At 38.4% G+C, this 24,798-nt stretch overlaps 1 protein-coding gene across 1 annotated transcript in view; it reads right to left on the bottom strand.

The window, feature by feature from the left end:
• Positions 1-4,180: 4,180 nt before the first annotated feature.
• Positions 4,181-24,798, bottom strand: part of PRKX (protein kinase cAMP-dependent X-linked catalytic subunit) — a 59,831-nt gene continuing 39,213 nt past the window's right edge. The window contains exons 4-9 of the mRNA XM_081001415.1: positions 16,779-16,898; positions 12,274-12,369; positions 10,941-10,998; positions 9,905-9,982; positions 9,242-9,392; positions 4,181-8,511 (exon numbers count right to left, since the gene is read on the bottom strand). Coding sequence (XP_080857541.1) covers positions 9,267-9,392; positions 9,905-9,982; positions 10,941-10,998; positions 12,274-12,369; positions 16,779-16,898 — 478 coding nt within the window. The 3' untranslated portion in view covers positions 4,181-8,511; positions 9,242-9,266. The remainder of the gene's footprint in view (positions 8,512-9,241; positions 9,393-9,904; positions 9,983-10,940; positions 10,999-12,273; positions 12,370-16,778; positions 16,899-24,798) is intronic.

The following is a 24,798-nucleotide window of genomic DNA, read 5'->3' as shown; positions in this document are numbered from 1 at the left end:
AACTGTGGTCACACATATATTTTAGGTGCAAAAACGGGCAATCCAATTATCAAGACACACGTACCACATGGCTTTTTTCAAGGTACAGGATGTTACGATGAGGTTATAGTTAGTAAAACAAAATTCGCAAGAGGGAAAAACTTCAGGCAACACATGTTTTGAGAATCACTTATTGTTTCCACTCACTTTTTGAAGCTTTTGTCTTTTCAGTTGTTTCAAAGTGTGCCAAGATGTTTTAAAGATGTTATTAATGGACTATATTTTCCTGCAATTTTTAATAGAAACAAAAAAAGGGGGGAGAAGCAGCTTTAAGTTTCATAGGTAACTGCTGTTTGCTGTTCATATTTTGGTGAATAAAAGGCATTAGAGAATTGTGTTAAAATTGAAGAGATATTTATAAGCATCTATATTTTTTAAAATATGAGGAATAAATAGCAATAGGCAGTCATGAGATTTAAATTCAGGAAATGTTTTACCACACGCACACACAATTAAAGCACTTATATTCCACCCTTGTAGCATAATCACTCAGATATATAACATTACAGTTCAATAAAACAATGTCAAATAATGGCCAAAGAAGTCAGGATCAGCAGTTAAAAGACATTTTATGCCGTGTAAAATAAATGTCTGCTGGAATATAAAGGTCTCTGGTAATCAGAAAGATGTTGAGGGACCAACCACATTTTATGGGGTGAAATGTTCCATGATCTGATTGCAGCCACTGAGATTCTCAGATTCAGAATTTAAAAGCCCCCAAAATTCTCTGGGACCAAAGTGTACATTGGGCATTCTGAAATGAGAAATATTTATCTATTTTGCTTTACATTTATATCCCACTTTTTCTATAAGGTGCTCAAGCTGGCACTCATGCTTCTCCGTATCCTAATTTTATTCTCATAACCACCTTGTGAAGTAAATCAGAGTCTATGAAGTAAATCATGGTCTCCCAGTGAGATTCACGACTGACAATTTGAAACCGGGTCTCTCAGACCCTAGTTTGATGTTCTAACCACTATACCACACTTATTATCACAATATACCCTAAAACATGTATACTATCACTTTCCTCAAACAGCACAAGCATGGCACTCCTCATGTTCGGCCTCAGTATATAGTCTATAATAAAAGGTTGTATTAAATGAAAGTGTAAGGAGAATATAGAATATATGAAATCCTATTTATGTCAGAAGACAAAGAGTGAATATTGTGATATTGGAAGGATGTTTATGGATGAGGATGATGGTGGATAGAGAAAGAGATGATATGAAAGACCCAGGAGTGTAGAACCATTGCAAGTTAGCATAGCTCATTCTGACCTACCTAGAGAAATAATCTAGTCAGGTAGATAGATGCTTCCTATGTTCCAAGCAGATCAAAAACATCCAGTGGTTGCACACCAGTTGTGTCCCAATGTTCTGAGCTCCAAATTTTCCTCTTCTGACCAGTGTAATAATAAGCAAAAGTGAATGCCTACAGGGAGCATTCATACAATGTCATCAATCCACTCCAGTAGCCACAGATCTCTCAGTCTGAATATTCTAACTTGAACGGTTGTAAGGAGCATGCTCTGCATACTTGTATAGAAGTACTTCTGCACTATATGGCTGAAACATGCAGTGTGTTTCTATATTGTTACCTTTCCTCACACATCAACAAGCCCTTCACCCTAGCACAGTAGAAGGGGGCACTTCTGAAGTGTTTCATAAGAAGGTGCCATATGTGATGGGAGTACAGTGATCCCTTGGTTTACGAACTTAATATGTTCTGGAAGTCCGTTCTTAAACCAAGGCCTTCTTAAACCAAGGCATGCTTTCCCATAGCAGCGGGGGGCTCAATGTACAAATGGAACACACTCAACAGGAAGCGGGACATGTTCTGCTTCCAAGGCAAAGTTCACAAACCAAAACACCTACTTCCGGGTTTGCAGCATTCTTAATCCAAGTTGTTCATAAACTAAGCTGTTCTTAAACCAAGGTACCACTGTACAACTCCCAGGATACTTGGCTATTGTGCTGGTTGAGGATGATGGGCGTTGGTGTCTGACATCATCTGGAGGGCCACAGGTTCCCCAAGTTTGATAAACTTGCATGCGGTCCCAGTGCCTTGGTGTGCTTTTTACCTTTATACCACTTCCAACACCCATGCCACTGTGTTTCTCCCAGCCTAGTAACAGAACACACCATTGTGTACATAAAATTGCAATCGAATTCCACAGGACTGATTGCCCCTTTCCAAAGAAACTTGGCTTCCACGAAACATAGTTCTGATAGAAATGTTGCATTTATGAATAGAATAAGATTTCTAATCATAACCAGGGCTGCAGTAAGTAGCACAGGGTAGAGGAAGAGATAATGGACATGCCACCCCAGCTGTAGAATGACATCAGAAGGCTTTGCCACGGAAGGAGACATGGCTGAGAAATGCCAGATAAGTGCATCTAGCTCTGACATGGAAGCTCTGGAAGTTATTTAAAACATCACTTTTGATTTATTTTAATCTGTGGGCCATGCGTATTACGAGTAGGACTGTTGCCAAGAGCAGACATGGCCCCCAAAGCTCCCAGCCAAACGGGTTGCAGTAATGCATTTGATGAGGTTCACATCAAAATGTAGCTTTCCCAAAAACACCCAGGAGGAAAGCTGCCAAGAATGGGCTCCCCATTCTGTTCCACATAACTTGAAAATAATGGCTAAATGGAGCGATGTGACAAGAATATGCCATATCATGCCAACAATCTCCGCCCCCCCTCCCTATTGTTGCAGATTTTGTCTTAAGAATATTGTGATGAACTACTTTTTGTTTTTAAAGAGGGAATAAGAAAAGGATGTGGCTTTTGCTTTTTATGTGGGGTGGTTAAAATGAGACCACCAGGAATAGCCATTATAAGAATCCATTTTCATTGTCTATGAAACATTCTAGTATATGGAATTTACCTTCAATATCCATTTCAAAACAAATGGGTTGTTTCCAGTGTAAGTTCTATTCAGAAAACAAATGGACATGACAAACCTGGGTTCATTACTTTCAATGAGTCTACTCTAATTTAAAGTGGGTATGAAAAATGAAAAAGCATACAGACAAAAACATTTAAGAAATTACGACCTATATTCCTTCTGGGAAACATGGTCTGATTGCAGATCTAAAGCCATGCCTTCATTTTTTCTTTTTATTATTAGACAATGTTTCTTTCTTTACCTTCCTCTTCTTGGCTCAACATACTACAGATGTATATATGCCTATTTATTTTTATTTAATTCAGCAAATCAACACAGTGGGTGAGGTCCAGTGTCAGGCTAGTGCAAGAGGTTGGAGAATTATCATTGTTGTGGAAATGACGGCACAAGTAAGCCATGGGTTGCACAAGAATTTTCACAAGTGCAAGAAACCAATTGCAATCAACTACCATATTTTTCGCTCTATAAGATGCACCAGACCACAAGACGCACCTAGTTTTTGGAGGAGGAAAACAAGAAAAAAAATATTCTGAATCTCAGAAGCCAGAACAGCAAGAGGGATCGCTGCACAGTGAAACCAGCAATCCCTCTTGCTGTTCTGGCTTCTGGGATAGCTGCGCAGCCTGCATTCGCTCCATAAGACGCACACACATTTCGCCTTTTAGGAGGGAAAAAGTGAGTCTTATAGAGCAAAAAATACGGTAATTACAAGCAACCAATTCCCACTAGGGAAATGTTGCATGAGCAGGTTGTTGCTACAGTTGTAGATCTCCCAGTAACAGTGAGCAAATTTCTCTGTGCCCGTCATCTTGTTTCTTCTTTGAGGTTAAGAGGATGGATGGCGAAGGAGAATCTGCCTACAGGGTCTGTTTTATTCCAAGGTCGTAGATAACAGAGCAGCTCCCACAAGCTGAACTCTATCATATTTCATCCACTTGATTTTGTCTAAAAGGTTCAGGCCCACAAGGAATGAATAGATTTGGTCTATGAAGTTACTAATACTTTGAGAAGGATTCATTATCCAATAAATGACAGCACAACCTGTCTCTGCCTTCTATTGTGTGCTGCTACTTTTTAATTCTGTGAGTAGATCGCAGTCTCTTGGGAATTGGCCACCCCTGTTATAAGAGATTCAAAACACTTTGAGACATTTTTACCCTATTGTAAGTTACAAAGGTCAAATGTAATTAATTTCAAAACTGATATACAATTAAAGAGCTGCATAATTTTTGGACTAAGTTTTATTTACAGATCACAGTGATTTTCATTGTGCAATGAGGACTGACTTATATATTTGTACAGTACTTATACACATGAGTTCAAACAAGCAAGCAACTTCTCCGACATCAATCCAAGTCAGCGTTGGAAGTCAAATCTGTTCAATTTGGTTTTTTACACAAATGTAACTATCCCTTACTTACTGTACAACAGAGTATTTATAAAGCTGTCATGTTTGCCATAGAAAAGTGCAAAACATAGGAAATCTGTACACAGTACAGTACAAAGGAATTATGCTACAGTTCTTGAAAGCTGAAAAATTCTGTAGTATAGGAATCACTGAATCTTAGTTTTCCAGGATGGCAAGATGACTGGCTTGCTATCTTCCACTTTCCAAGATTTGTCCATCCAGTTAAACAGTTTAGTACCTACATTTCAATAAATTAAATTTGCTCTTCTACAGCAGATCACCTTTGTTAAATTCAACAACAGCACAAACGTTTGAGCAAGCAAGTACATCTAGGCAATTTAAGGCATGACCCCCATTTCAATTATACTGCATCATGTTTGGTTACAAAATTATGCCCATTATCCACCTTATAATTGAATACAGAGAAGGCTGTAGTGGCGATTTGTTTTGGTTTCATCCATATCACGAAAGCTGTGTGTTGATGTGAAAAGGGGAATTTTTGTTTCAAGTTCCTTAAAAAAGATCTAACCATTATAAAAATAAGGCATGGAGAATAAGAATTCTAATAAAAATAAATCAACAGGTGTATGAAAAATTTTAAGTGGAATTTAGGAGAAGCTAGGGCTGTGAAATGAATCTGTGGCCTGCCACATGTTGTTTGACTACAAACCCTCTCATTCCTGATCACTGAACATGAGGGTTGAAGCTATGAAATTTGGAATCCAACATCTGGAGAGAAACAAGTTTCCTCTTCCTGGCATATAGGACTGCAGCCTAAGCCATCTTCGGGCATTATAGTTCCCATATAAAGCAACATGGGAGCAGCAAAACTGGGCTGTGGTTCCAGATCACATGGAAGCTTTTGTGTGCACCTCTGCATTTGAAAAGATACACTTCCCAGTAGATGCCATGCTGTATGTGCAGACACGAGAGGCATAGATACTCACTGATCCTGCATTGCTCCTTCATAGGGGCTATAATGCCCAAATAGAGGTTTAGATGAACTTGACACCCACTGATTTCAATGATAACCAAGTCAAAGCTAAATTGTTCAATTTACTTCAACTGGACCATGTTCAACTAACTCAGTCTGGATCCAGCCCAATGTGTGCAGCTCCAGTTGATTTTTTTAATTTACTCATTTTATTTATATAAACTGTCAATAACTATTTCCCCAGGGCAGCTTACAGCAGAAAATTGGAAGATAAAAGCACAACACCCATATTGCATTACCACTTTTCGAGGCAGCCTATTGCTGTTTCCAGTTTGGTGGTATCCTGCTAAATTAACCATAAGGCAGGCTTCAGACTTCAGTGCACAATATTTGTTAAGCATCACCAGTGCCTTGTGAACAGATGCACCAGAACAGCTCCTTTATATTGTTGTTTATGCTAAGGGAAGCTATATTCTAAAATGCACCTGTCTTTCATACAAATGAAGATTCAGTTTCTTCCTGTGCAGAATTTAATTTACAATACATAATTGATTTCTTTTATGGATGATTAACTTGCCAAATGAAAGCCACAATTCTCTGGTATAACTTTTACAGCTAAGGAAATGTTACTGTCCTACTTACTTATTGGAAGCACTATTTCAGTATTATTTTTTTTCCTTGAGAAAGAAGTTGTAATAGTATAACTGAATTCAGAGGATATAAATTTATGGAATAGCAGACCAACTCATGGAATACATTGGCTCAATTTACATATAACAATAAGGCAAATCACGGCTTAGCATGAACACGCATACTCCCACAGAAGAGGCTGTTCCATTCTTCCTGTTTTGAGCTACCCATGGTTTGGCTTAGTGTGTCATGCAAACCTGGGCTGATTGTTTCTTTTGCTTTAGACAAATTATGAGCTGCACCAGGGTTTGTTCTTGGTTTACAGCACACAACCTCCTGTCCGGGAACATGTGCATTCATGCCAAGTTGTGGTTTGGCTGAGTGTTATGTGCAAATTAAGCAGTATGTCTTCCTGTATCCTCTATTTTTCTTGCTTAGCATGGTTCCAACTCTTAAAACTGCTGCAAGCTAGAAACAAACAGAAGTACTCTGTTTGCAAGCACCTTAATATACTGCACATCAAATGCCAAGATTCTGCAACACAGGAAGTCAAGATTTGGAAGGTTCATCTCGGAAGAATTATGCAAGACACACAAACATTGTGTGTTCAGAATCAGTAGATGCAGTAACAGCAAAACAGTCACTTATTCTCTGGCAGATAGATTGTACTAACTGCGAAAAGTACAGAAGGAAAAGCACTAGAACTCATTTGATACTGAGTAGGTGACAGGAAACTGTGAAAAGTTTCAATCCCCTGCCACTTGCAAGACACACTATCTCCTCTTTTTGGAGCCAGTTTTCCTCACAATGTGGTCTAAAAAAATGTGATCTTATGTACAGTAAGAGAAATATGGGGGTTTTGTAGCATCTCAGGTTCAAAAAGTCACAGTAAAGGTCTGTGGGGAAAACTGACCAGAACACACCAGAAAGCTGGACAAGTTTTTACATTTATAAATTGCATATGCATGAGCCACCTAACAGTGAGGATTTGCAGACTATGGGGAGAAGTATCAGTTATTGATTTTTTAAAACAACTTCTTCAAATGTACAGACCAAACATCTATAACCATGATAGGTGTCTAAAGCCATCATTGGAGAGAATTTCACATACAACAAATATTTCTCTGAATGCACAACTGCTGAAATTTTATTTTTAAACATACATGCCAGTTCAAAGTTAAGCTTGCCAGAAATAAGTAAGCTTAAATCCTAGCAGTGGTACTAGGTGTGAACAGCTCAAAGAACTTCTACACATCATAATCCTTCATATGTTGGATTTCCAACTCTAGTCAGTCCCAGCTGATATGGCCAATGATCAAAGGGATGGGACTTGTAGCTCTGGCACATCTAGAAGGCCACAGGTTCTCCTTGCCTGTTGAGCTCAACCTTGGGATCGTGTAAGTATATAGTCCCAATTCTACATATTCTGGTTTATTTCAGCAGAACAAATGACATTAATTGACATGTAGAAGATTCTACTTCAGAATCTGTAGAATTTTAATTTACACACAAGGATGTTCATTAATTTTCATGATGATGACTCAGAAGACCATGTAAATAGCCTTGTTTCCTGAAGTGATACTTATGCAATGTGAAATCTGATTGTAGCAGTTGATCTGTGGTGAATGTTTCATGCACCAAGCCATCACCTTAGGTCGCAGTTGTTCAGTGATGGTAATTCATGTATGAAACAGTGCATATGGCAGAAGATTTATTAGATGTTCTTCAGGTCCCTGTAAGTGCAACAATTCTAAACCTAAACTCAGAGAACACACCTTACCAATAGGTACGATTTTGCCATGATTTCATATAGTTAATGAAAAACACTTTACATAGTCTGCAGTAATCAAGAATCATGATTTGCATGGACAAAATTTCAACTCAACTTCATAAAGAAAACATTATGTAATCTAAACAAAACATACAGGCCCTTTATCTTTCAGCTTTCAAATAGTAGGGCTGCAGGTGTGGAGCACTGGAAACGTTATAATTTTCTCAAAATTTACTTGTATATTTCTTTTTACAAAGAATTATAAAACGTATAGAAGATGCTGAAAAACCTATTGATCATTTTAAGATTTTCTTCTTCTAGGGGGCATCTTGAAAAAACATTTCAGAATAAAAACCATAGACTCTGTAAAGTACAAAAATTTACATTTCAGCACAGTTTCTGTGCCTTTTTCTGTATTGAGTTCTTTATATACACATATTCTAATCTGTGCTTTAAATGACAATCTTAGTATAAACTTATAAAGTTAGTCAATGAGATAACTATGCAAAAATATTTGGGCATAGCAAGAAACAAAACTAAAAATAACTGTTTCTTTTTAAAAAAACAACAACCCAAAAACTATAACAGTTTCAAAGTCTACACCTCAGGGTAGGTGCTTCAGTATTTTAGTTTACTGAACTAATGCCAAATCCATACAACTAAACTTATTAACCCTTTCCCAACTTTTAACATGATTTCTTTATGAATAATGAAGTAACATTCTTTCACTCATTTCAAAGAAATTCTTCATAACTTTTTTCAAGTTCTTCTTTGCCGGTTCCCAACCAGCACATTAATAATCTTCCAGTTTCTACAAAATAAATAAAAACAAGTGTTCGATTAATTGATATTTCAGAGTAGTGGATACTTGAATTTCCTTATTCAAAGTTCTGGACTTTATGCACTGTATAGACATAACCACAAGAAAATCTCTGCAAGGAAAGATCACTTTCTTTTTTTCATGCTACTCTAATAACCACTATTTTAAAATGCCTTTCTTGACTTTCAGTCAAGAAAGATCTCAAGGAATTACTTTTTACCAAGGAAAAATCAGTATTGGTGTGATTCTATAAAGTATGAGAGTGGACATTCATAAATGCTATTTGCTGAAAAATGCGTAAGTGCAACAGGAATGAATTAAAACATCAAGATCATCATGGATGCTTTTACAATGCAGAGGAAGCGGATCTGATCCTTTTCATTTCCTTACCCTCAACACATAAGTTTGACAAGTGAGTGGGCCTACCAGCCTGCCAACTGTGTGGCATCACAATGTCAGGTGACCTGTTTTCACCAGTGTGTCTTATAATCACTGCATGAAGGCAAATGTTCAGTGCAATCAGCTGATCATTGGGACTTTGTGTGCCTGCAAAGCCCCCTATTGGCCCAGCTGCATCTTTACCTGCCTCACAGCTGATACTATATATGATAGGTGTGGCTTGGCAAGGTGGGTCTAATTAGGTCATGTGCCAGAGTTTTCCTATAGATGTTATAATGAAATAAAAAAGAAGTAGAACTTAGGGAAGATGAGTATCCAATACCTTAATGACATTTTGTGTCTCACATTTAGAAGTTCTTGAAAATTTCTAAATCTTTAGGAGGTACAGGAGGCATTTTGTTCCAGTCATCTTCAGGATAAGCTTCAAAGTTGGATGTATCACCATCATTTGATACCTTCGGGACTATAGGAGGCTGAATTAAAAAAGGAAAATAATAATAAATTAAAATCCCATGTCAAACGAAGTATAGTCTAGAATTTTTCACCCCCTCCCCAATTTTTTTTGCTTGGCATAAAGTTAGCTCATTATCACAGATTAGTTTTAGCACAATTGCTTGGCCTGATCAGTTATTTATCTATATTACAGTACATTTATATCCCACCTTTCTTTCATTATGAAACTTAAGTTCCTATCTAGGCTCTGACTTGAACCCAAATCTGCTTTGCTCCAGCTGGATGGATATCTTACCTGCCTTCTGAGAGTCCTATCACTAACTTCTTTTTGTCAATAGGAATCCTAACTTATAGTAAGTTTGGGAAATGTCTGGTGTGATGGCTCTGGGATTTCAACATAAAGAACTCAGGCATATGACCTTCACTATAATTCTAATCCAAACAGATTTTTTTTTTTTAGCTGAAAAAGAATCAAATGAAGTAGAAGTATAATGAATTATCTCCAAGCTGCATTTGTTTTTGCACAATTCACCTTTAATTTTCTCTGTGGTACAGCATCCCAGTCTACAGACCTGAACCATCTGTGCCTCTTCACATCATCAGCTCCATTCTGTTGAAGAAAAATCAAATTAGATGTTTATTCACTGACAGGAAATGCCAAAATATATTCTAGCAAACACTTTATGCAGACCCATATGTATTTCTGCCATCTGCATTTTGAGGGCACACTGTAGTGCACACAATTTTTCTGGTTCTCTCTTAAATACTGGATTCCCCAGCAGTTTTTCCTGTACCAAATCTGGATTCTGCTGGTCACAAATCATCCTTTTACATACCGAATGCAAGTAATATTGTGAGATTGGGACTGATTTCTACAAAGCATATACTGAGTAAGGTTTTGATTCTTTTACCCTTAAGTAGCAGATCCACATGCAATAGTACAAGTTTTTGAAACTGATCTCAAATTTGAAATTGCTTTCTACATAGAATCAACATCTCCATCAAACTATCCACTATGACCCCAAGGTTTCATTCCTGGCCAAGTCATTGCCAGTTTAGGTCCCATTAGCATATATGTGAAACTAAGGTGTTTTGCACTAACATGCGTAACTTTATGCTTCTTTACACCGAATGCCATTTGCTACCTAGTCACTCAAGTTTGGAGATGCCTGTTTGGAACTTTTTGCAATCCCTTTTCTTTTAGGGATCTTGAACCAGGGCTTTCTTTCCATCCAGAACTTGCTGGAACTCAGTTCTGGCGCCTCTCAGGTGGGCGCCATTACCATTATAAGAGAACAAGAGAGGCAGTCATGGTGAGTTCTGGCACCTCTTTTTCTAGAAAAAATAGCATTGCCTTGAGCCCCACTGCTCACCCCTAACTCTAGAACGATACAGCTTTCCCACACTTAAGAATACATTAATAAGATCCCCCCCTCCACAAAATAAATCAAATGTATTAGAATTTGGTTTTAAGCAAAAAGAGCATTTCTGGAAACCGAAGATAAGGAAAACGTTTTATGCCAATGGTTAGGATGTGCTGAGATTTAAAAGTAGCATTTAAAGCTTACCTTCATGTTTCCTAGCCGTCTTGTTCGGTCAACCACAAGAAGTTTTTTAATAAGGTCCCTGGACAAGGGGTGGTAAAAATTAATTTTTGAAGTTGCATTTGAGTTCAAGATGACAGAAAATATATAAAGGCATCTAATAATAGTGAAAGTAGTAGTAGCAGTAGTAGTAGTAGTAGTAGTAATGTAATAAGGCTAACATTTTCCCTGCAGTTATCAGCTTTCAAATGGAGAGAGATTGTAGTTTGAGCAACAAACCTCCAATGCTTAATACTCCAGTTGAGATAACTGGGGTGCAGCTGGGGAAGGTGAGAAATAAATCCACCTTTCAACACACCTTTGACAGGGATGCAGACAGAGTAACTGAAAGCTGAGTTGCCAAGGAAACATATGGGGAGGGCAGGTACATATTTCACAATTATTAAATTCTTTGCTGATCTACTCAAACCATTTAGTCAGCATTCCAGTTTGATTAAGTGACCCCTTATAAATACATATTAAGCACACAGCTGCCACCGGCTGAACTAGTATAGTTGTATCGTTTTTCAGCCCTGTAATATATAGTTCCTACTCTGTTAATCCTTGCTGCAGACTGGGGAGGGGCATGGTCTGGGAGAGGCATTTCCTGCAGAGAGGTCCCCATACTTGCTCTGGTGGTTTAGGAGCAAAGGAACTGTGCAGCTGGTGAAGGTCAGGCAGACACCTTTAAGATATTCTCTGTAAAGCCCTACTCTCAAGCCCACTTGGCTGAGTCAGGGCTATGACCTGACTACTTACATAAAGTATAGACAAAAAGATCCTGTTCGGGTTTCAGTTCACACTGGAAAGCTTCCCAGAGCTTTGTCAGAAAAGCTCAGGGGTTCTACGCCTCCCTTGTTCTCAAGGGTTGTCAGTTTCCCTGAGCTGTGCCAGCTCAGGGACGACAGAGCTCCCTGGAGTCTTAAAAATAGGTTCTGTCTGAGCTATAGAAGGCAAAGTAGTGTCTGATTTTATGAGATTTGCTAAGCTGTTGGGTGGAAATCTTCATCAAACATGCAAATTGCTATATGAAAACCAGAACTAATGCTACTAATTAGGCTCAGCTCTAATTAAAGTTAAATATTTAAAACTCTGAGCAAGCTTTCTGAATTCACATTAGAGCCCCCTAGAATTTAATTAATGTCAAGTATATAAATTAGAGCGTTCTCTCCCCAGAATCCATAGACAGTGCGCACTGTACAAATAGTGGCTGCATGTGACAAGCGGCTTCATACTCTGTACTTTGAATGGCACTTTAAAGTAAAGCTAAGGTAGAACCAAAATAGAATAAACCAGCGATTAAGGTGAATGCACTTACTTTACATATAAATCCAGATGCCTGGGGAAATCTATTTTACCAGCAAGAATCTTCTGATATATTCCAAAAGGGTTGTCATCAAAGAATGGAGGAAACCTAATCAAGAGGAGGAAGACACACGAAACCACACAGCTATAAGTTTAAAAATCTTTGAAAGTATATTGCAATATAGCCTATTTTAAATGCCATCTGCTTCCCAATATTAGACCTGCAATTATTTATTCATACAGCTGTACTGTACTTACTGAAGTCCAGAAAAGTTACTTCTTAAACACATACACATATTGACTACTTCTGCTGCCCCTTCGCCTGGTGTAAACCAAAGAATACACTTTCTAGAAACATACATAAAGCATAGAGAATGACAGTATGCTTATACCATGCAACGAGTGACAAAATTATGAATGGGGTTTTTTTTTAAACACTTTGGGTTGCCTTGCAGCCTTCACTTTTGCCCTCTGAAGCACCCTGCGTCACAGTGAAGTCAATCCTCTTGTTAACAGGCTGGGGTTTTTATGCCTTGGTGTATGCATTCCTCACAATTGAGGTACAGGGCATCTGTTAAAGAAATAGGTCTGATTTATTAAGTGCTAGCTTGTGATGAATAGGGGTCTGATCATAAAGCTTACTATGCTAGCAAGACCTGGGGTGGCATGTTTTAAATACTGGTGAAGCAGCATATCTGTGCCATGAGGATATTACTTTAGTTAATAAACTTAGTACAAATATTTAGCACTTAAGTATAAAGGAGCTCTAACAAAACACCCAAGACCTCTTCAGAAACATGTTTTTAAGCCTTAGATCCTCATGTGTCTTGTAAATTTTGTCCATCTTGGGAATAATTCCTCCTGCTGTTCCAATTTAAGAAATCAGCTTCGTGGGTATTTTGGAATGGTTGATGTTAGGTAGTAATAGATCAGTTAAAAATGGAAGTGTTTGTTTTATTGTTGGAGAAGTCGACTCCAGTTTAATGGCTAACACTATTATAAGACCAGCTATTGAGGGGCAGGAAAAACCTTTTCTTTCCAAATCAGTTAGGTGGGATTGGAAAGTATCTTTCAACTAATTCCTCATGGTCAAAAGAACTCAGGGTATAAATAAAGCCAAATAAAGCCTAGCTGGTGACTTTGAACCAAAGTGTCCTAATCCTTATTTCTGGAGCCACAAGGATCGTTGTTGCATATATTTTTTTACAAAGCTTTTCTCTGAAGGAACACGGTTGAAGTAAGGTGAAGAAGAAGAGCTGGTTTGGCAAGCAGGCAAGAATCGAGTAGCCAGCAAAAAGCATAATTTATAGGAGCGCATTTGTAAGGAATTATTTTATACAGTCGTATCCTGGAAGTCGAACGCTTTGCTACTAGAACGTTTTGGCTTCCAAATGTCGCAACCCAAAAGTGAGTGTTCCGGTTTTAAAACGTTTTTTGGAACCTGAATGTCCAACACGGCTTCCGCAGCTTCTGATTGGCTCCAGGAGGAAGGCAGGTGGATCTTTGCAACCCAACACCACATATGCTTAAGACGGCCCTGACAACAGGTCTCTCTTGTCTGCCCTTCAAAAATGCCCAAGCCAAACACCTCAATGGCTCATCTTTGTACTCTAAGTGGGTGAGTTTTTGCCTGGCTGAAATGTATCCTTGAACTCTTAATGCCTTTTGCTTGTGCGAGTGGAGGAGGACGTTGGTGTCTGTAGAAACCAGGGTACTGTACAAAGGGGGAAATGTATATCAGTTGCTCCTCCATCCACTATTGCCTCTGGCCACACTCATCACTGGAATGTGGTCCTCAAAAGGCTGCCCAGAAGGAAATGTGGCCTCTGGCCCAAAAAAGGCTCCCAACTCTGCTCTAGTATTTGCCTACAGGTCGAAATATCATTAGTGTATCTTCCAGTTCAGGGATAAGGCATGCCAAAGGTTGCTGGCATGTATTGAAACATTCTGATCCAACTGAGAGAGCTAACAAATTAAATAAAAATTGAAGTTCTCCAGATTTTAATAAGCCCCTCTAGCCTGCCCTCTCCTTTAAGTGATGTTTTCCTTTGTCACATAAGTTTGGTATCAAGCAAGCACAGCTGGCGTTAAGGAATTGGTTTTTTTAGTGTGCCGTCTGCTGACTGCAGTATTGGGACCTGTGAGCCAAAGCAGAAGTGGAATTTTCTTTATTAATGGAAGATTCCATCAAGCAAGCTTTTCAGATTCTTTAAACATAATTCAGAGTAAGATACAGCTCAGATCAGCTTTAAAAGCCTATGGTATAATATTCTTTTGATGTGCATTTAATCAGGCAACACCGTGTGGGTGTGTTAAAAATACTACTTAGGAAATTGCTTCTATTTTTAAAAAACATGTCTGTGCCTCTTTAGCTGATTTGTATAACAGATTCACAGTAATGTTTCTTCAGGAAGTACTTTGATACTAGCAGACCACATGTTGGTTTGACTTGTTTTTATCTTTTTATAGAAGGTTCTTCTATAAGAAAAAGCCAGTAAAAAAAGAAAAAAAGAAAGGAAAAGACTGCAGGCCTCATTTAAGTCTTATGTGCATAGGCTCCCTATTTTAGACTGTTTATGAAAAGCATACAATTATGTCAGAAACCTAATGAATCCATATTATTCAGGGGAATTATTCTTAATATTTAAAACCAGATTTTTGCACTGATTCCTGAGAATTGTTTGTAGCTGATTGAGTAGATTACTGCCTTAAGTTTGACCATCTTTTTAGCTGGTTTGCTTGTAAAAAAAGCCAACATCGCTTTAACTGTAGGAATGAATATTGGTGTGCACATTCAAGACACAGATCTATGTTTGAAGTGCCTTACTAGTTACCTCCAAGAGATAATAAGAGTTGAAGGGAAAATGTATGGATAAATTATCTGGTACGCATACCATTTCTGCAGAGTTATACTAATGCAACATTAAGCAATGATACTTTACACAATTCTTTTATAACTGCACCTCCATCTTTTTTCAAATGCAAAGGATTAGATCTAGATTAAGTTAGCTGAACTGAAATCATGATTTCTCAATGAGAATATAGTTCAGCTAACTTGGATCCAACCCTATTGACTTCGCTGGGATAAATCTAATCCAAATGCCAGCTTAACAAATTTATCTTTTACTAGTGCAGGAAATTTCTAAGAAAGCCTTTCTGCAACAAAGCTAGTTAAATCATCTGCACATTATTCTGAAAATGCTGCCATCTAGTGGATTCAAATATTCATGGATTTATGCGATATTGAATTATAATATTCTCGCTGTAACACACACACACACAGAGGTGTACATGCAGCAAAAAATGTTGATTAAACAGGTACCAGCAAGAAGCCCAACGAACTCAAACAGCATGAGCCCCAATCTAGCATAGAAACATAAGATTATCAGATGTATCTTCTCATACTGAAATACTGAATGCATATATGGGATTTGTTCTCTTTCCACAAAACAGATTCTCTTTGAAAATAGCATGCCTGATGAGTTAAAACTTCTTAAAATAAATGTGAGAATGTCTTTAAAAGATGTATTGATTTTCTAAAATTAAAAGTATGATCTATTTCAATTGAAACCTACCACCCAATGACACAAGTGGATCTAAGTGTTGAACATGGGATTATTTTTGAATTCCAAGTTACTGGTAATATATGTGCCCCTGAATCATCATCCAACTGAAATATTCTTGCATTTGTCTATGGGTGGCTATGACATGGCTACAGGATGTATCTAAAACAGGGATGGGGAACCTGTGACTGTCTAGATCAGAGCTTTCCAAACTGTGTGTCACAACATGTTAGTGTTTCAGTTGCAGTGTGTAGATGTGTCATGTGAATGCACTTCCCTGGCTGGAAAGGGGTTAGTTTAACCTCCGGTTTGCTAGTAAAACTGAATTACTGTGTCACGAAATGATGCATGTCCAAAAAGTGTGTCATCAACATGAAAAGTTTGGAAAGCTCTGGATGTTATTTGACTCCAGCTCCTATCAACCCCAACCAGGATGGCTGATGATCAGGGATGATGGAACTGCAATGCAACAACATCTGCAAAGCCACAGGTCCCCTACTCCTGCTACAAACAATTCAGCCATATGAGGGCACCAATTACATGGTTCTATTCTATGAAACTGGCACCTTGCCAGGAAGGGGCCACTACCTATTGCATGGGAAAGGCACACACAATTAGTCCCAACCATATGCCTAGGTCACTTAGATGTTGTTCCAGTTGTGTGGGAGTCTCCCATGGATACGTAATACCATGAGCCTGAATGTTAAAAGGCACCGTTTTCTCACAAGGAAACAAATATTTATCATCTCAATTTTAGAAGACGGGAATTCTGTGCAGTTAAGTATGCTGATGTTGTGCAGAACAGTCTCATTTTCTGTCTCCAAAATTGCTTTTCCACACAACACGAAAGCAAAGCTGGGACATGTAAAAGAACCAGATTTTCCATATTAGTTCACTGTGAGAAAACGAAAAATATCTGTACTTCACTTAATTCTATATTCCCCATTCAACTTACCCAGACAGCATCTCAAATATCAGAATGCCAAGGGCCCACCAATCTACTGCTCTTCCGTGACCTTTACTCTGTATGACTTCTGGGGCAAGATATTCCGGGGTCCCACAGAGCGTCCATGTCCTAAGAAAAAAATAACAAGGAACAGGAAGCTAAAATTACATTTCATATTTGTGATGAATTAAGCTTTCATTGAAACTGGGCTACCCAAGACCTAAAGGCTTGTAATCAGAAACAGTTCAGCATGTTTAAAGTTTTAGGAGAATCACAGCCACATTACAATACCATATAAATGGCATAACCTCTTATAAAATTGATGAGGCTCTGAGAACTGTTCTGGTTACTGAATTTATGGTTATTTGTATTTATTGTAATGCTGCTTATATTAGTTTAACATTTTTGTTTATTTGGTTTTTTTAAAGGTTGTAAACCACCTTGGTATTGTTATGGATGAGAATATATAAAAGATAGATAAATGAAGTTAATACTTAGTGAATACAATTAGAATTTCCTCCTAAATGTTTATACTCCACACTGAAAGCAAGTGAGCAGTAACTCTCACAGACTAAGTGGAGCAGAACTCCAATTTATCACCTGAAGCAGGAGGCTTAAGCAAAATGTCCACAAATGCTTGGTCACAGCTCAGGGATAACAGTGTACCCCGAACCAAATGGTACTGATTTTATCCCAGGGATTTTGGCCACCAGACCATTCTGTCCAATCAGATTCCTAACCTGTTGCTGTACTAGTAAGTATTGAATAGGTTAAGCTAGGTATTTTGAACAAAATTTACAAAAAAGAGAGAAGACCTCGACTTAGCACAAGAAGAAAATATATTTATGATAACTATCTTAATCAATGATGTAGCCATATTTGTAACTATCTAGTATGGAATAAGAATGTGTCCCGTTGACAGTGAGTGCATGAATGACAAAATGAGCCTAACTGCACACCTGATGTTATTCTCCACTTCAAAATATACACCAAGATTCTGCAAATCCACTTACAAAGCTGCTTTTTAGGCACACGTGTCTGTTTTAATGAGGGAGAATCTTTTACTGGAATAGAAAAGCCAATCAAACAGATTTTGAAGGCATTTCTCTACTGGTAGATTCAATTTACATTAGTCCCAGACGAAAGTAATTTACACTGGAGTTGTGCAAACAAGGATAATTTTAATGCTATAGGGAACCAAGGAAAAACCCAAGGAAGCTCAGGGAAACTGTCCTAAGAAATCCTGTGAAATCCTTGAGCTTGTCTGACCAAACTCCAGGAAGCTCCCTGATCTAGATAACTGACAGATTTTGAAAAGACTATCTATATACTCTATGGTGGGTCTCCTCTTCCTACTTTATGAGAAAGATAATGATCAAGTCTGCCTTTTTAAGGCACAACATCAACTTCTTTATCAACTTCTGCACATTTGAACTTAACATCACTCTTCAATATGAAGTTCAAAATCAACTTTTGAAAACAGGAAATCATAGCAGCACTAATGCTTGTACACTGGGTAGCATACTTTAATAAGAGCTGCAGGGATGGACAATATGGTGTGTTCTGGATGTTGCTGGGACTCCACATCCCATCAGCCATAGTCAGCATGGACACTGGTCAGGGTTGATGGGAGTTGTAGTCCAACAGCATCTGGAGGGTATTTACATTGGCTGCCTATTCTTACTGACACTGTTATAGTAATCTGTCATCTACAAGAGCTACTCGACCGATCACAGCTGCCAGTAAATACACTATGCATATGAAGACTTTTGTCACAATGTAAGTGGACCGTGCGAATTTATACAATGCAAGCTCCTTTTTAAAAGTTTTAGAGATCAAACACATGCTGCATAAAAAACATTCTCCCTTGCAAAAAGTAGCCAAGGGCCAATCACTAATCCGTTTAAAATACTTATTTGAAGCTAGAAACAACCCTGGATTTAAAACTCTCTTATATGTTACACAGCAGCTAGGTTAGAGGTCCCAGAGGATAATGCACTCTACCATTCCAAGTTTTCTATAGGAACTTATCCCAGTTTAATATAAGAGTTATAAGCTGTCCCAATGAGCAATCACACTTAATATTTCTGAGTGTACCAAACCAAAGACCAAATATACCCAATCTCTTTTTTTGAGGCAATAATTCTGCAATTCATGCAGGATGCTTTACCAAAGGTTTTCAAGCCTACTTCTAAGATTGCATTTACTTCAACAATTTATATATTGCTTACTAATGTAGTTTCTAAGCTGTGTACCAAGAAGTTATAAAAGAGATGCAAAAGATTAAAAATGAGTTAAAATTAACCATAATCCAGGAAAGTTTACTTAAAATGCTTCCTGAAATTTTTAAAAAATGTCTGTACTTAGACTATATTTATTTACAAACAATCATGTTTTAGTTATTCCAGCAACTGGCTAGTAACATGCTTCCAATAAAATAAGGATATTGCAAAAACAAAAACAAAAAATGATTTAAATCAAGTACAGTATTTAGATGAGAATTTTTTGCTTGGCAATTTAAATCTGGATATAAACCACGCTTCACTTAAAATCCATCCATCCTGGAAAACTGTATATTCAAATTAGAAGGAATGAAGTGTTCTGAATTTATGATACATTGTTTCCTCATGTTATTACCTTTGAAAAAACAAAAAATCCCTCTTATTGGATTTTTTTTTACCTCCTTCCTAAGAACTTCAGCTCAATAGCAACACTAAATTCAAAACTCAATAGATCAAAAAAATATTAAACATCAGAATAGATTATCAGGATTCCTCCCCAAAAAAGCATGCCAAATAAAACAAAGCAGTCTTGCAGCACTTAACTATAGCTTCAAAGCCTGAACTTAGCAAGTCTCTAGGATATATATTTTTTTTAATCCAAGGCAGTCATTAAGCACATCCATCTTCAAGGGTCCACAGGTTTTGACTCCAAGTCTATTCAAACATTACTCCCATGGTGTCCAGTGGGGCGTTCTCCCAAGTTAATGTACAGAACATTGCTTCCTTAGTCTGTAGCCTTGTGCTGGACCTCCACTGGAAGAAGAGGCTATGCCTTGCTCTCCTCTTCAGCCCAATCTTTTGGAGCTGCAGGAGGGGAACAGAGTTGTTTCTGTGCTGTCCCATTAAGATGTTCTGCACCCTCTGTTACTAAAACTTCCTTCCTCTGTAGCTTGCAGCTGGAAAGAGGAGAGGAGTCCTTTTCATATTTGCACTGAGCCCTCTGAAGCCCCATGCAACTATAGGCACAATCCCCAACCCACTATCTTCCTCTGCAGAGGATGAGCTGGAGCTCCCTCTCATCCTTTTTGCCCAAGGATGCTAAAACACTTGCCATGTCAAGGAGGGGAAACGGAAATGTGAACCCCCACATATCTTCATCTACAGTCAAGAATCAGCTAGCTTTTAAATCCTGCAATGTAAAATCAGAGAGGTGATAGTATCTGCAGCATTTAGTACACAAGCAGTTCATAGGCAGGCATGTGTGTGCATGCATGGGGAGCCAATTAACAGGTGCAATGTGCTCTCTGCAATCCAACCCCATGAGGATACTATGCTCTGCATCAGCTGAAGCCACTACTGCAAGTCACAAAACCTGCTAGCCAGCCTTATCTGAGCCTTATATGGATTAAATGAACTGTCCCATATCCAGTCCATTCTCACGGCTGGGTAGTCAGCACTGCAAGACTTGGATCACAGGGAAATAATACCTTGTGAACTTTTCCCATGTGTAGAAGTGGCAGCGGTGAGCAAGACTTGGTCACATCTGTTGCCAAGGTGGGCTTACAGTGTTGTGAATGTGTCACAGGCCCTTTCTGTGTTCTATCAATCTTCAGCCAGTGTCTCAACCATCAATGATTAATAGAGCAATCATTGGCTTGTTCACCTAATAACCCTGTCTCTCTGTGTTTAGTGGGTTTACTTTCATGAAAATATATGGAAGACTGCAACTGTGTTCTGCACAGCAACAGGCAACTATCACAGTGAGAAGGGGATGGTTTCAGCCTCCAGGTAGAGAGGCAGCTTAGCTTTTGACAGGCCATTCATAACCTAGGGCCTATCTGCTGGATGGCATTTCACCCAGAGAGTAAAGTCGCCTTTGCTTCTGTAAACACTGTGGCACTCATAACCTTAAAAACACACACACACCGCAATCTGTTATCAGCATGAATCAAGTACCAACTGCTCTGTAGTCATCTGCCCTCCTACTTAATCCCCCTCAGTTCCCCAGTAAATCACACTAAGCATAAAGACGAAAGATGCCCAAGAGACACTGAGTCATGACTGTTGCACAAAGGATAACACAACAAGGCAGATTATCCAGGAGCTTGACCTTGTAATAATGAGCAATGGTTTTACTTAACACACACACACAGCCTAATAGTTGGTGGCTCTTTCTCACATAGGACTAAAATAGATTTATTTCTATTTTCAGTTGTATTACAGCAAGCCTTCCATTTAGCTCCACTGCCTGACTTTGTGCTTCCACAGGAGGTTCCCTTTCCCAGCACCAAGCTACAGACGAAAGCTAGGGGTCCTCTCCTTGCTCTCACCAGAGGGCTATGAAAACACTCAGCTCTGGTGAGGGGGTGGGCAAGAATGTGGACCACAGGTGTAGAACTTTCACATTGTACCTTCAGTTTAATATAGTCTCCAATCAAGATTGTATTAACATTCAAACTAAAAGCTACAGAAGTCATTTTCAAACTTTCTGCTTTCAAGTAGCAGTTTCCATAACATTTTGGGCTGCTGAAGAATCCTTGCACATAGAGCATAGGCACTATATCCCAGCTGAATCAATGAGATCGTTTGTAGGAGCTTTACTTGAATTGGTGAGGCTCATTTGACCTGAACGCAAAATCCAGCTTTCAGTGCTAGTGGTCCACTTTCATGGAATGCTCTTCCAATACAGATTCAGCAGCAACTTTCCATATTAACCTTCAGACTTCTGCTGAAAACTTTTCTCTACTGCCAGGCTGATGCAGAAAATTGAGATAAACGTTTCCCATAATAGTAAGCTGATGATCTTTTTTGTGTGGTTTTTTAATTGCATAACCGTTGTTATAAACTGTTTTGATTTTTTCAAAAAATGAAATTTCAGCATGCAAGTATTTTTAAATATATAAACAAGGTTTTCAAAAGCTACTAGCCATGGCGGCTATGTTCCACCTCCACTGTTGGATGAAGGATGCCTTTGAATACCAGTTTCTGGGAATCAGAAGTACTACTGAACTCTGGTTCTCCTATTGTGCTTTCCATAAGCATGTGGCTGGCCACTGTGAGGACAGGGTAGTCTTATAAGAGTTCTCTCCAGCAGCCTCATGAAGCTGAAGAGGACCAGTAATGGTGGGCAGTCTGCCTTTTAGGTAAGTATGCCTGTAATGCTCACCTTCTCCTGGAAGAACTGAAGGTAAACTTGCAAGTAAACTTAAACACCCAGTATCTTACTTCAGATCTTCCCTTGTCAGATGGTATACTTCTAAGCTCACTGATGATACATGGGAGACAAAACACCTTATAGAGTATGGGATGGGGAGTTATGGACTACAGTGGTACCTCGGTTTAAGAAGAGTCCGGTTTAAGATTGAATTGGTTTACAAACTCAGAAATAGTGTCCTAGTTTGAGAACTTTTCCTCGGTCTAAGAGCGGAATCCAAATGGTGGAAGGCCACCGGGGGCAGGAGGCCTCAAATGAGAAAGCACACCTTGGTTTAAGAACTGTTTCGGTTTAGGAATGGACTCCTAGAATGGATTAAGTTTGTAAACCAAGGCACTGCTGTATTTACATTTTGAATGTGGTTAATACTGAGGAGCATACATGCATTGTCAACATCCCACAAATGCTGTGATCCAGCCAAACATTAAGCCCTTGTAAATCCCATTGATTAAAGAATGCACTTAACTCTTACGGGGGGGGGGGGGAGGGTTATAAATGCTTGACTCTGGGTGGATCACAGCCAACAGCTTCATATCCTCTATCTCTAACCAGACCTTTTGTAAGCAATGCTTGTCCTCAAATGTAACTGGGTATAGATTAATACCTGTATAGTATTTTACTTTAAAAAATATCTATCTAACGAAGGCTTGCTGCCTCCTCATTAGGATACAGAGGCAATCTTCATTTATTTCTGGAGTACAAGTTGACTCACAATCTGGCTACCTGCAACCTGATGATATTTTACAAGCCTTGTTCGGTATGAATTGGATTCAACAGTAAAACTGACTTCCTAATGAAGGCATAATCTGCTCATCACTACTAAAAGTAATACTGTAACCAGCACCAACACAACTTTCTATGGAAGACAGAGCAATTTTTTCCCATGCTTATAAAAAATACTTTGAAAATCCGAATGCAAACATTCCAGGAAGCTGACGACAAGTTGTGACTTCTGCACAACAGTTAAAAACAAACATTAAAATTCTCTGCAGTTGCAAGGCCAACTTCAGAGATGCAAACAAACAAGAGAACACAGATCAAACCACTCTGTTGCAACATATATTTTCCAAATAACTCCAAAAGATTGTCAGTAATTTGCAGTATGTAAACCTTTTTCTTTCTCATTCCATCTAGCTTAGCATTGCAATACCAATCATTTCTCCATAAAAAAGAATGCTAGTTAAAAATTTAAAGAGCTAGATATCATTTTTTTGCCAAACGAATCGGACTGAAAAACATCTAGATTTTGAACATCTAGATTTCATGTCATGTTTTTAGGACAAGCTACTGCCAAATATAAGCACCATACTGTCTGGATAGGAGATAACCTGGAATCATATGCACACCGCCTTATCCAGAATACGAATAAGAAAAAGCACTTTACACTGACTGATTTCAATAGCAGGGAAAGAAGCAAGGCTGAAAAATGTGTAGCTTTGGTAGGATTGCATATTTAAGGTATTAAATTAAGTGAGCCAATTTCACTAAGCTTTAGCAATAATTGTTGATCAATATTTTTAACCTGCATCCATAGAATTTAATGGATGGGCCTGGAGAGTTGTATTTTTCTCACCAAGGAAGGGTAGACAGGTGCTGGTCTTCTGCAATGTTTCTCTAAGCATCTGAGACATTTGTGACCCAACATGATTGTGAGGGCAAGCTCATCACCCCTTCCCTCAACCTTGACCTGGAGAGGAAGGCTTAGAGGGGTTTAGGAGACAGCAACTCATTTTTCTATTTTCCCAAGCCTCTCATACTAATTTTGGAGATCAGGGAGAGCTTCTGCTCTTCTACAGATTTTTAGGGTGAAGGGAAAGTATACATTAAAGCACATCTGCTCACAAGAGGTGAGCTGGACAGTGTGGAGATCACACACACACACACACACACACACACACACACGAGTCTCAGGATAACCTTCACAAGAGGGGTATTTATACTGACTGGATCTTTACAGAAGGCAGTACAGATATTCAGATTTTTCCCTGTTACATAAAACAGTGGTGGGGGTGAGTTGTAAGCACAAAATGAAACAGCTACCTATCTTGTGTATACTTACATTGTTTTTGAACTGCAGTCTCTTTTGTCTCCCTTTCATATTCCCTCATCATTTGTTCAAAACTACTACTTATTCACCCACAAATTACAATAATTGCTGTTTTCACATACATACAAATATATTTGGCTTGTGCATTAGAAGTTTTTAGATGGGGATAGAAGTATTTTTGGTTTTCAGGAATAATAATAGTAATAGTAATAACAAATAATAACAAGAACCAAGGCATGATTTCCACAACATGAGAAGGTACCAGTTTATATCGACATCTTAAATCTAACCAGTGCTCTATTTAATATAGTAATATGTACCCTGAGTGCCAACAGTTCTTTAACATTGTAGGGAAAGATCCTATTGCCAGGTAAGATATGTGAACTTGAGGGCAAGCCTAGAAAACTTTAAATGTGATTAATAATAATACCTCATTCATCTAATGATTTACTGTGCTTATTACTTTTAGATGTTTATGTTTTTAAATACATCTTAATTTTAATTGTTGTATCACAGATGTGCTTACTAACCTCAGCTCCTTTGGCA

The sequence above is a fragment of the Podarcis pityusensis genome, assembly GCF_964106645.2.
Source record: "Podarcis pityusensis genome assembly, chromosome: 4".
Taxonomy (NCBI): Eukaryota; Metazoa; Chordata; class Lepidosauria; order Squamata; family Lacertidae; genus Podarcis; species Podarcis pityusensis.
This window is presented reverse-complemented; position numbering and strand designations above follow the sequence as displayed.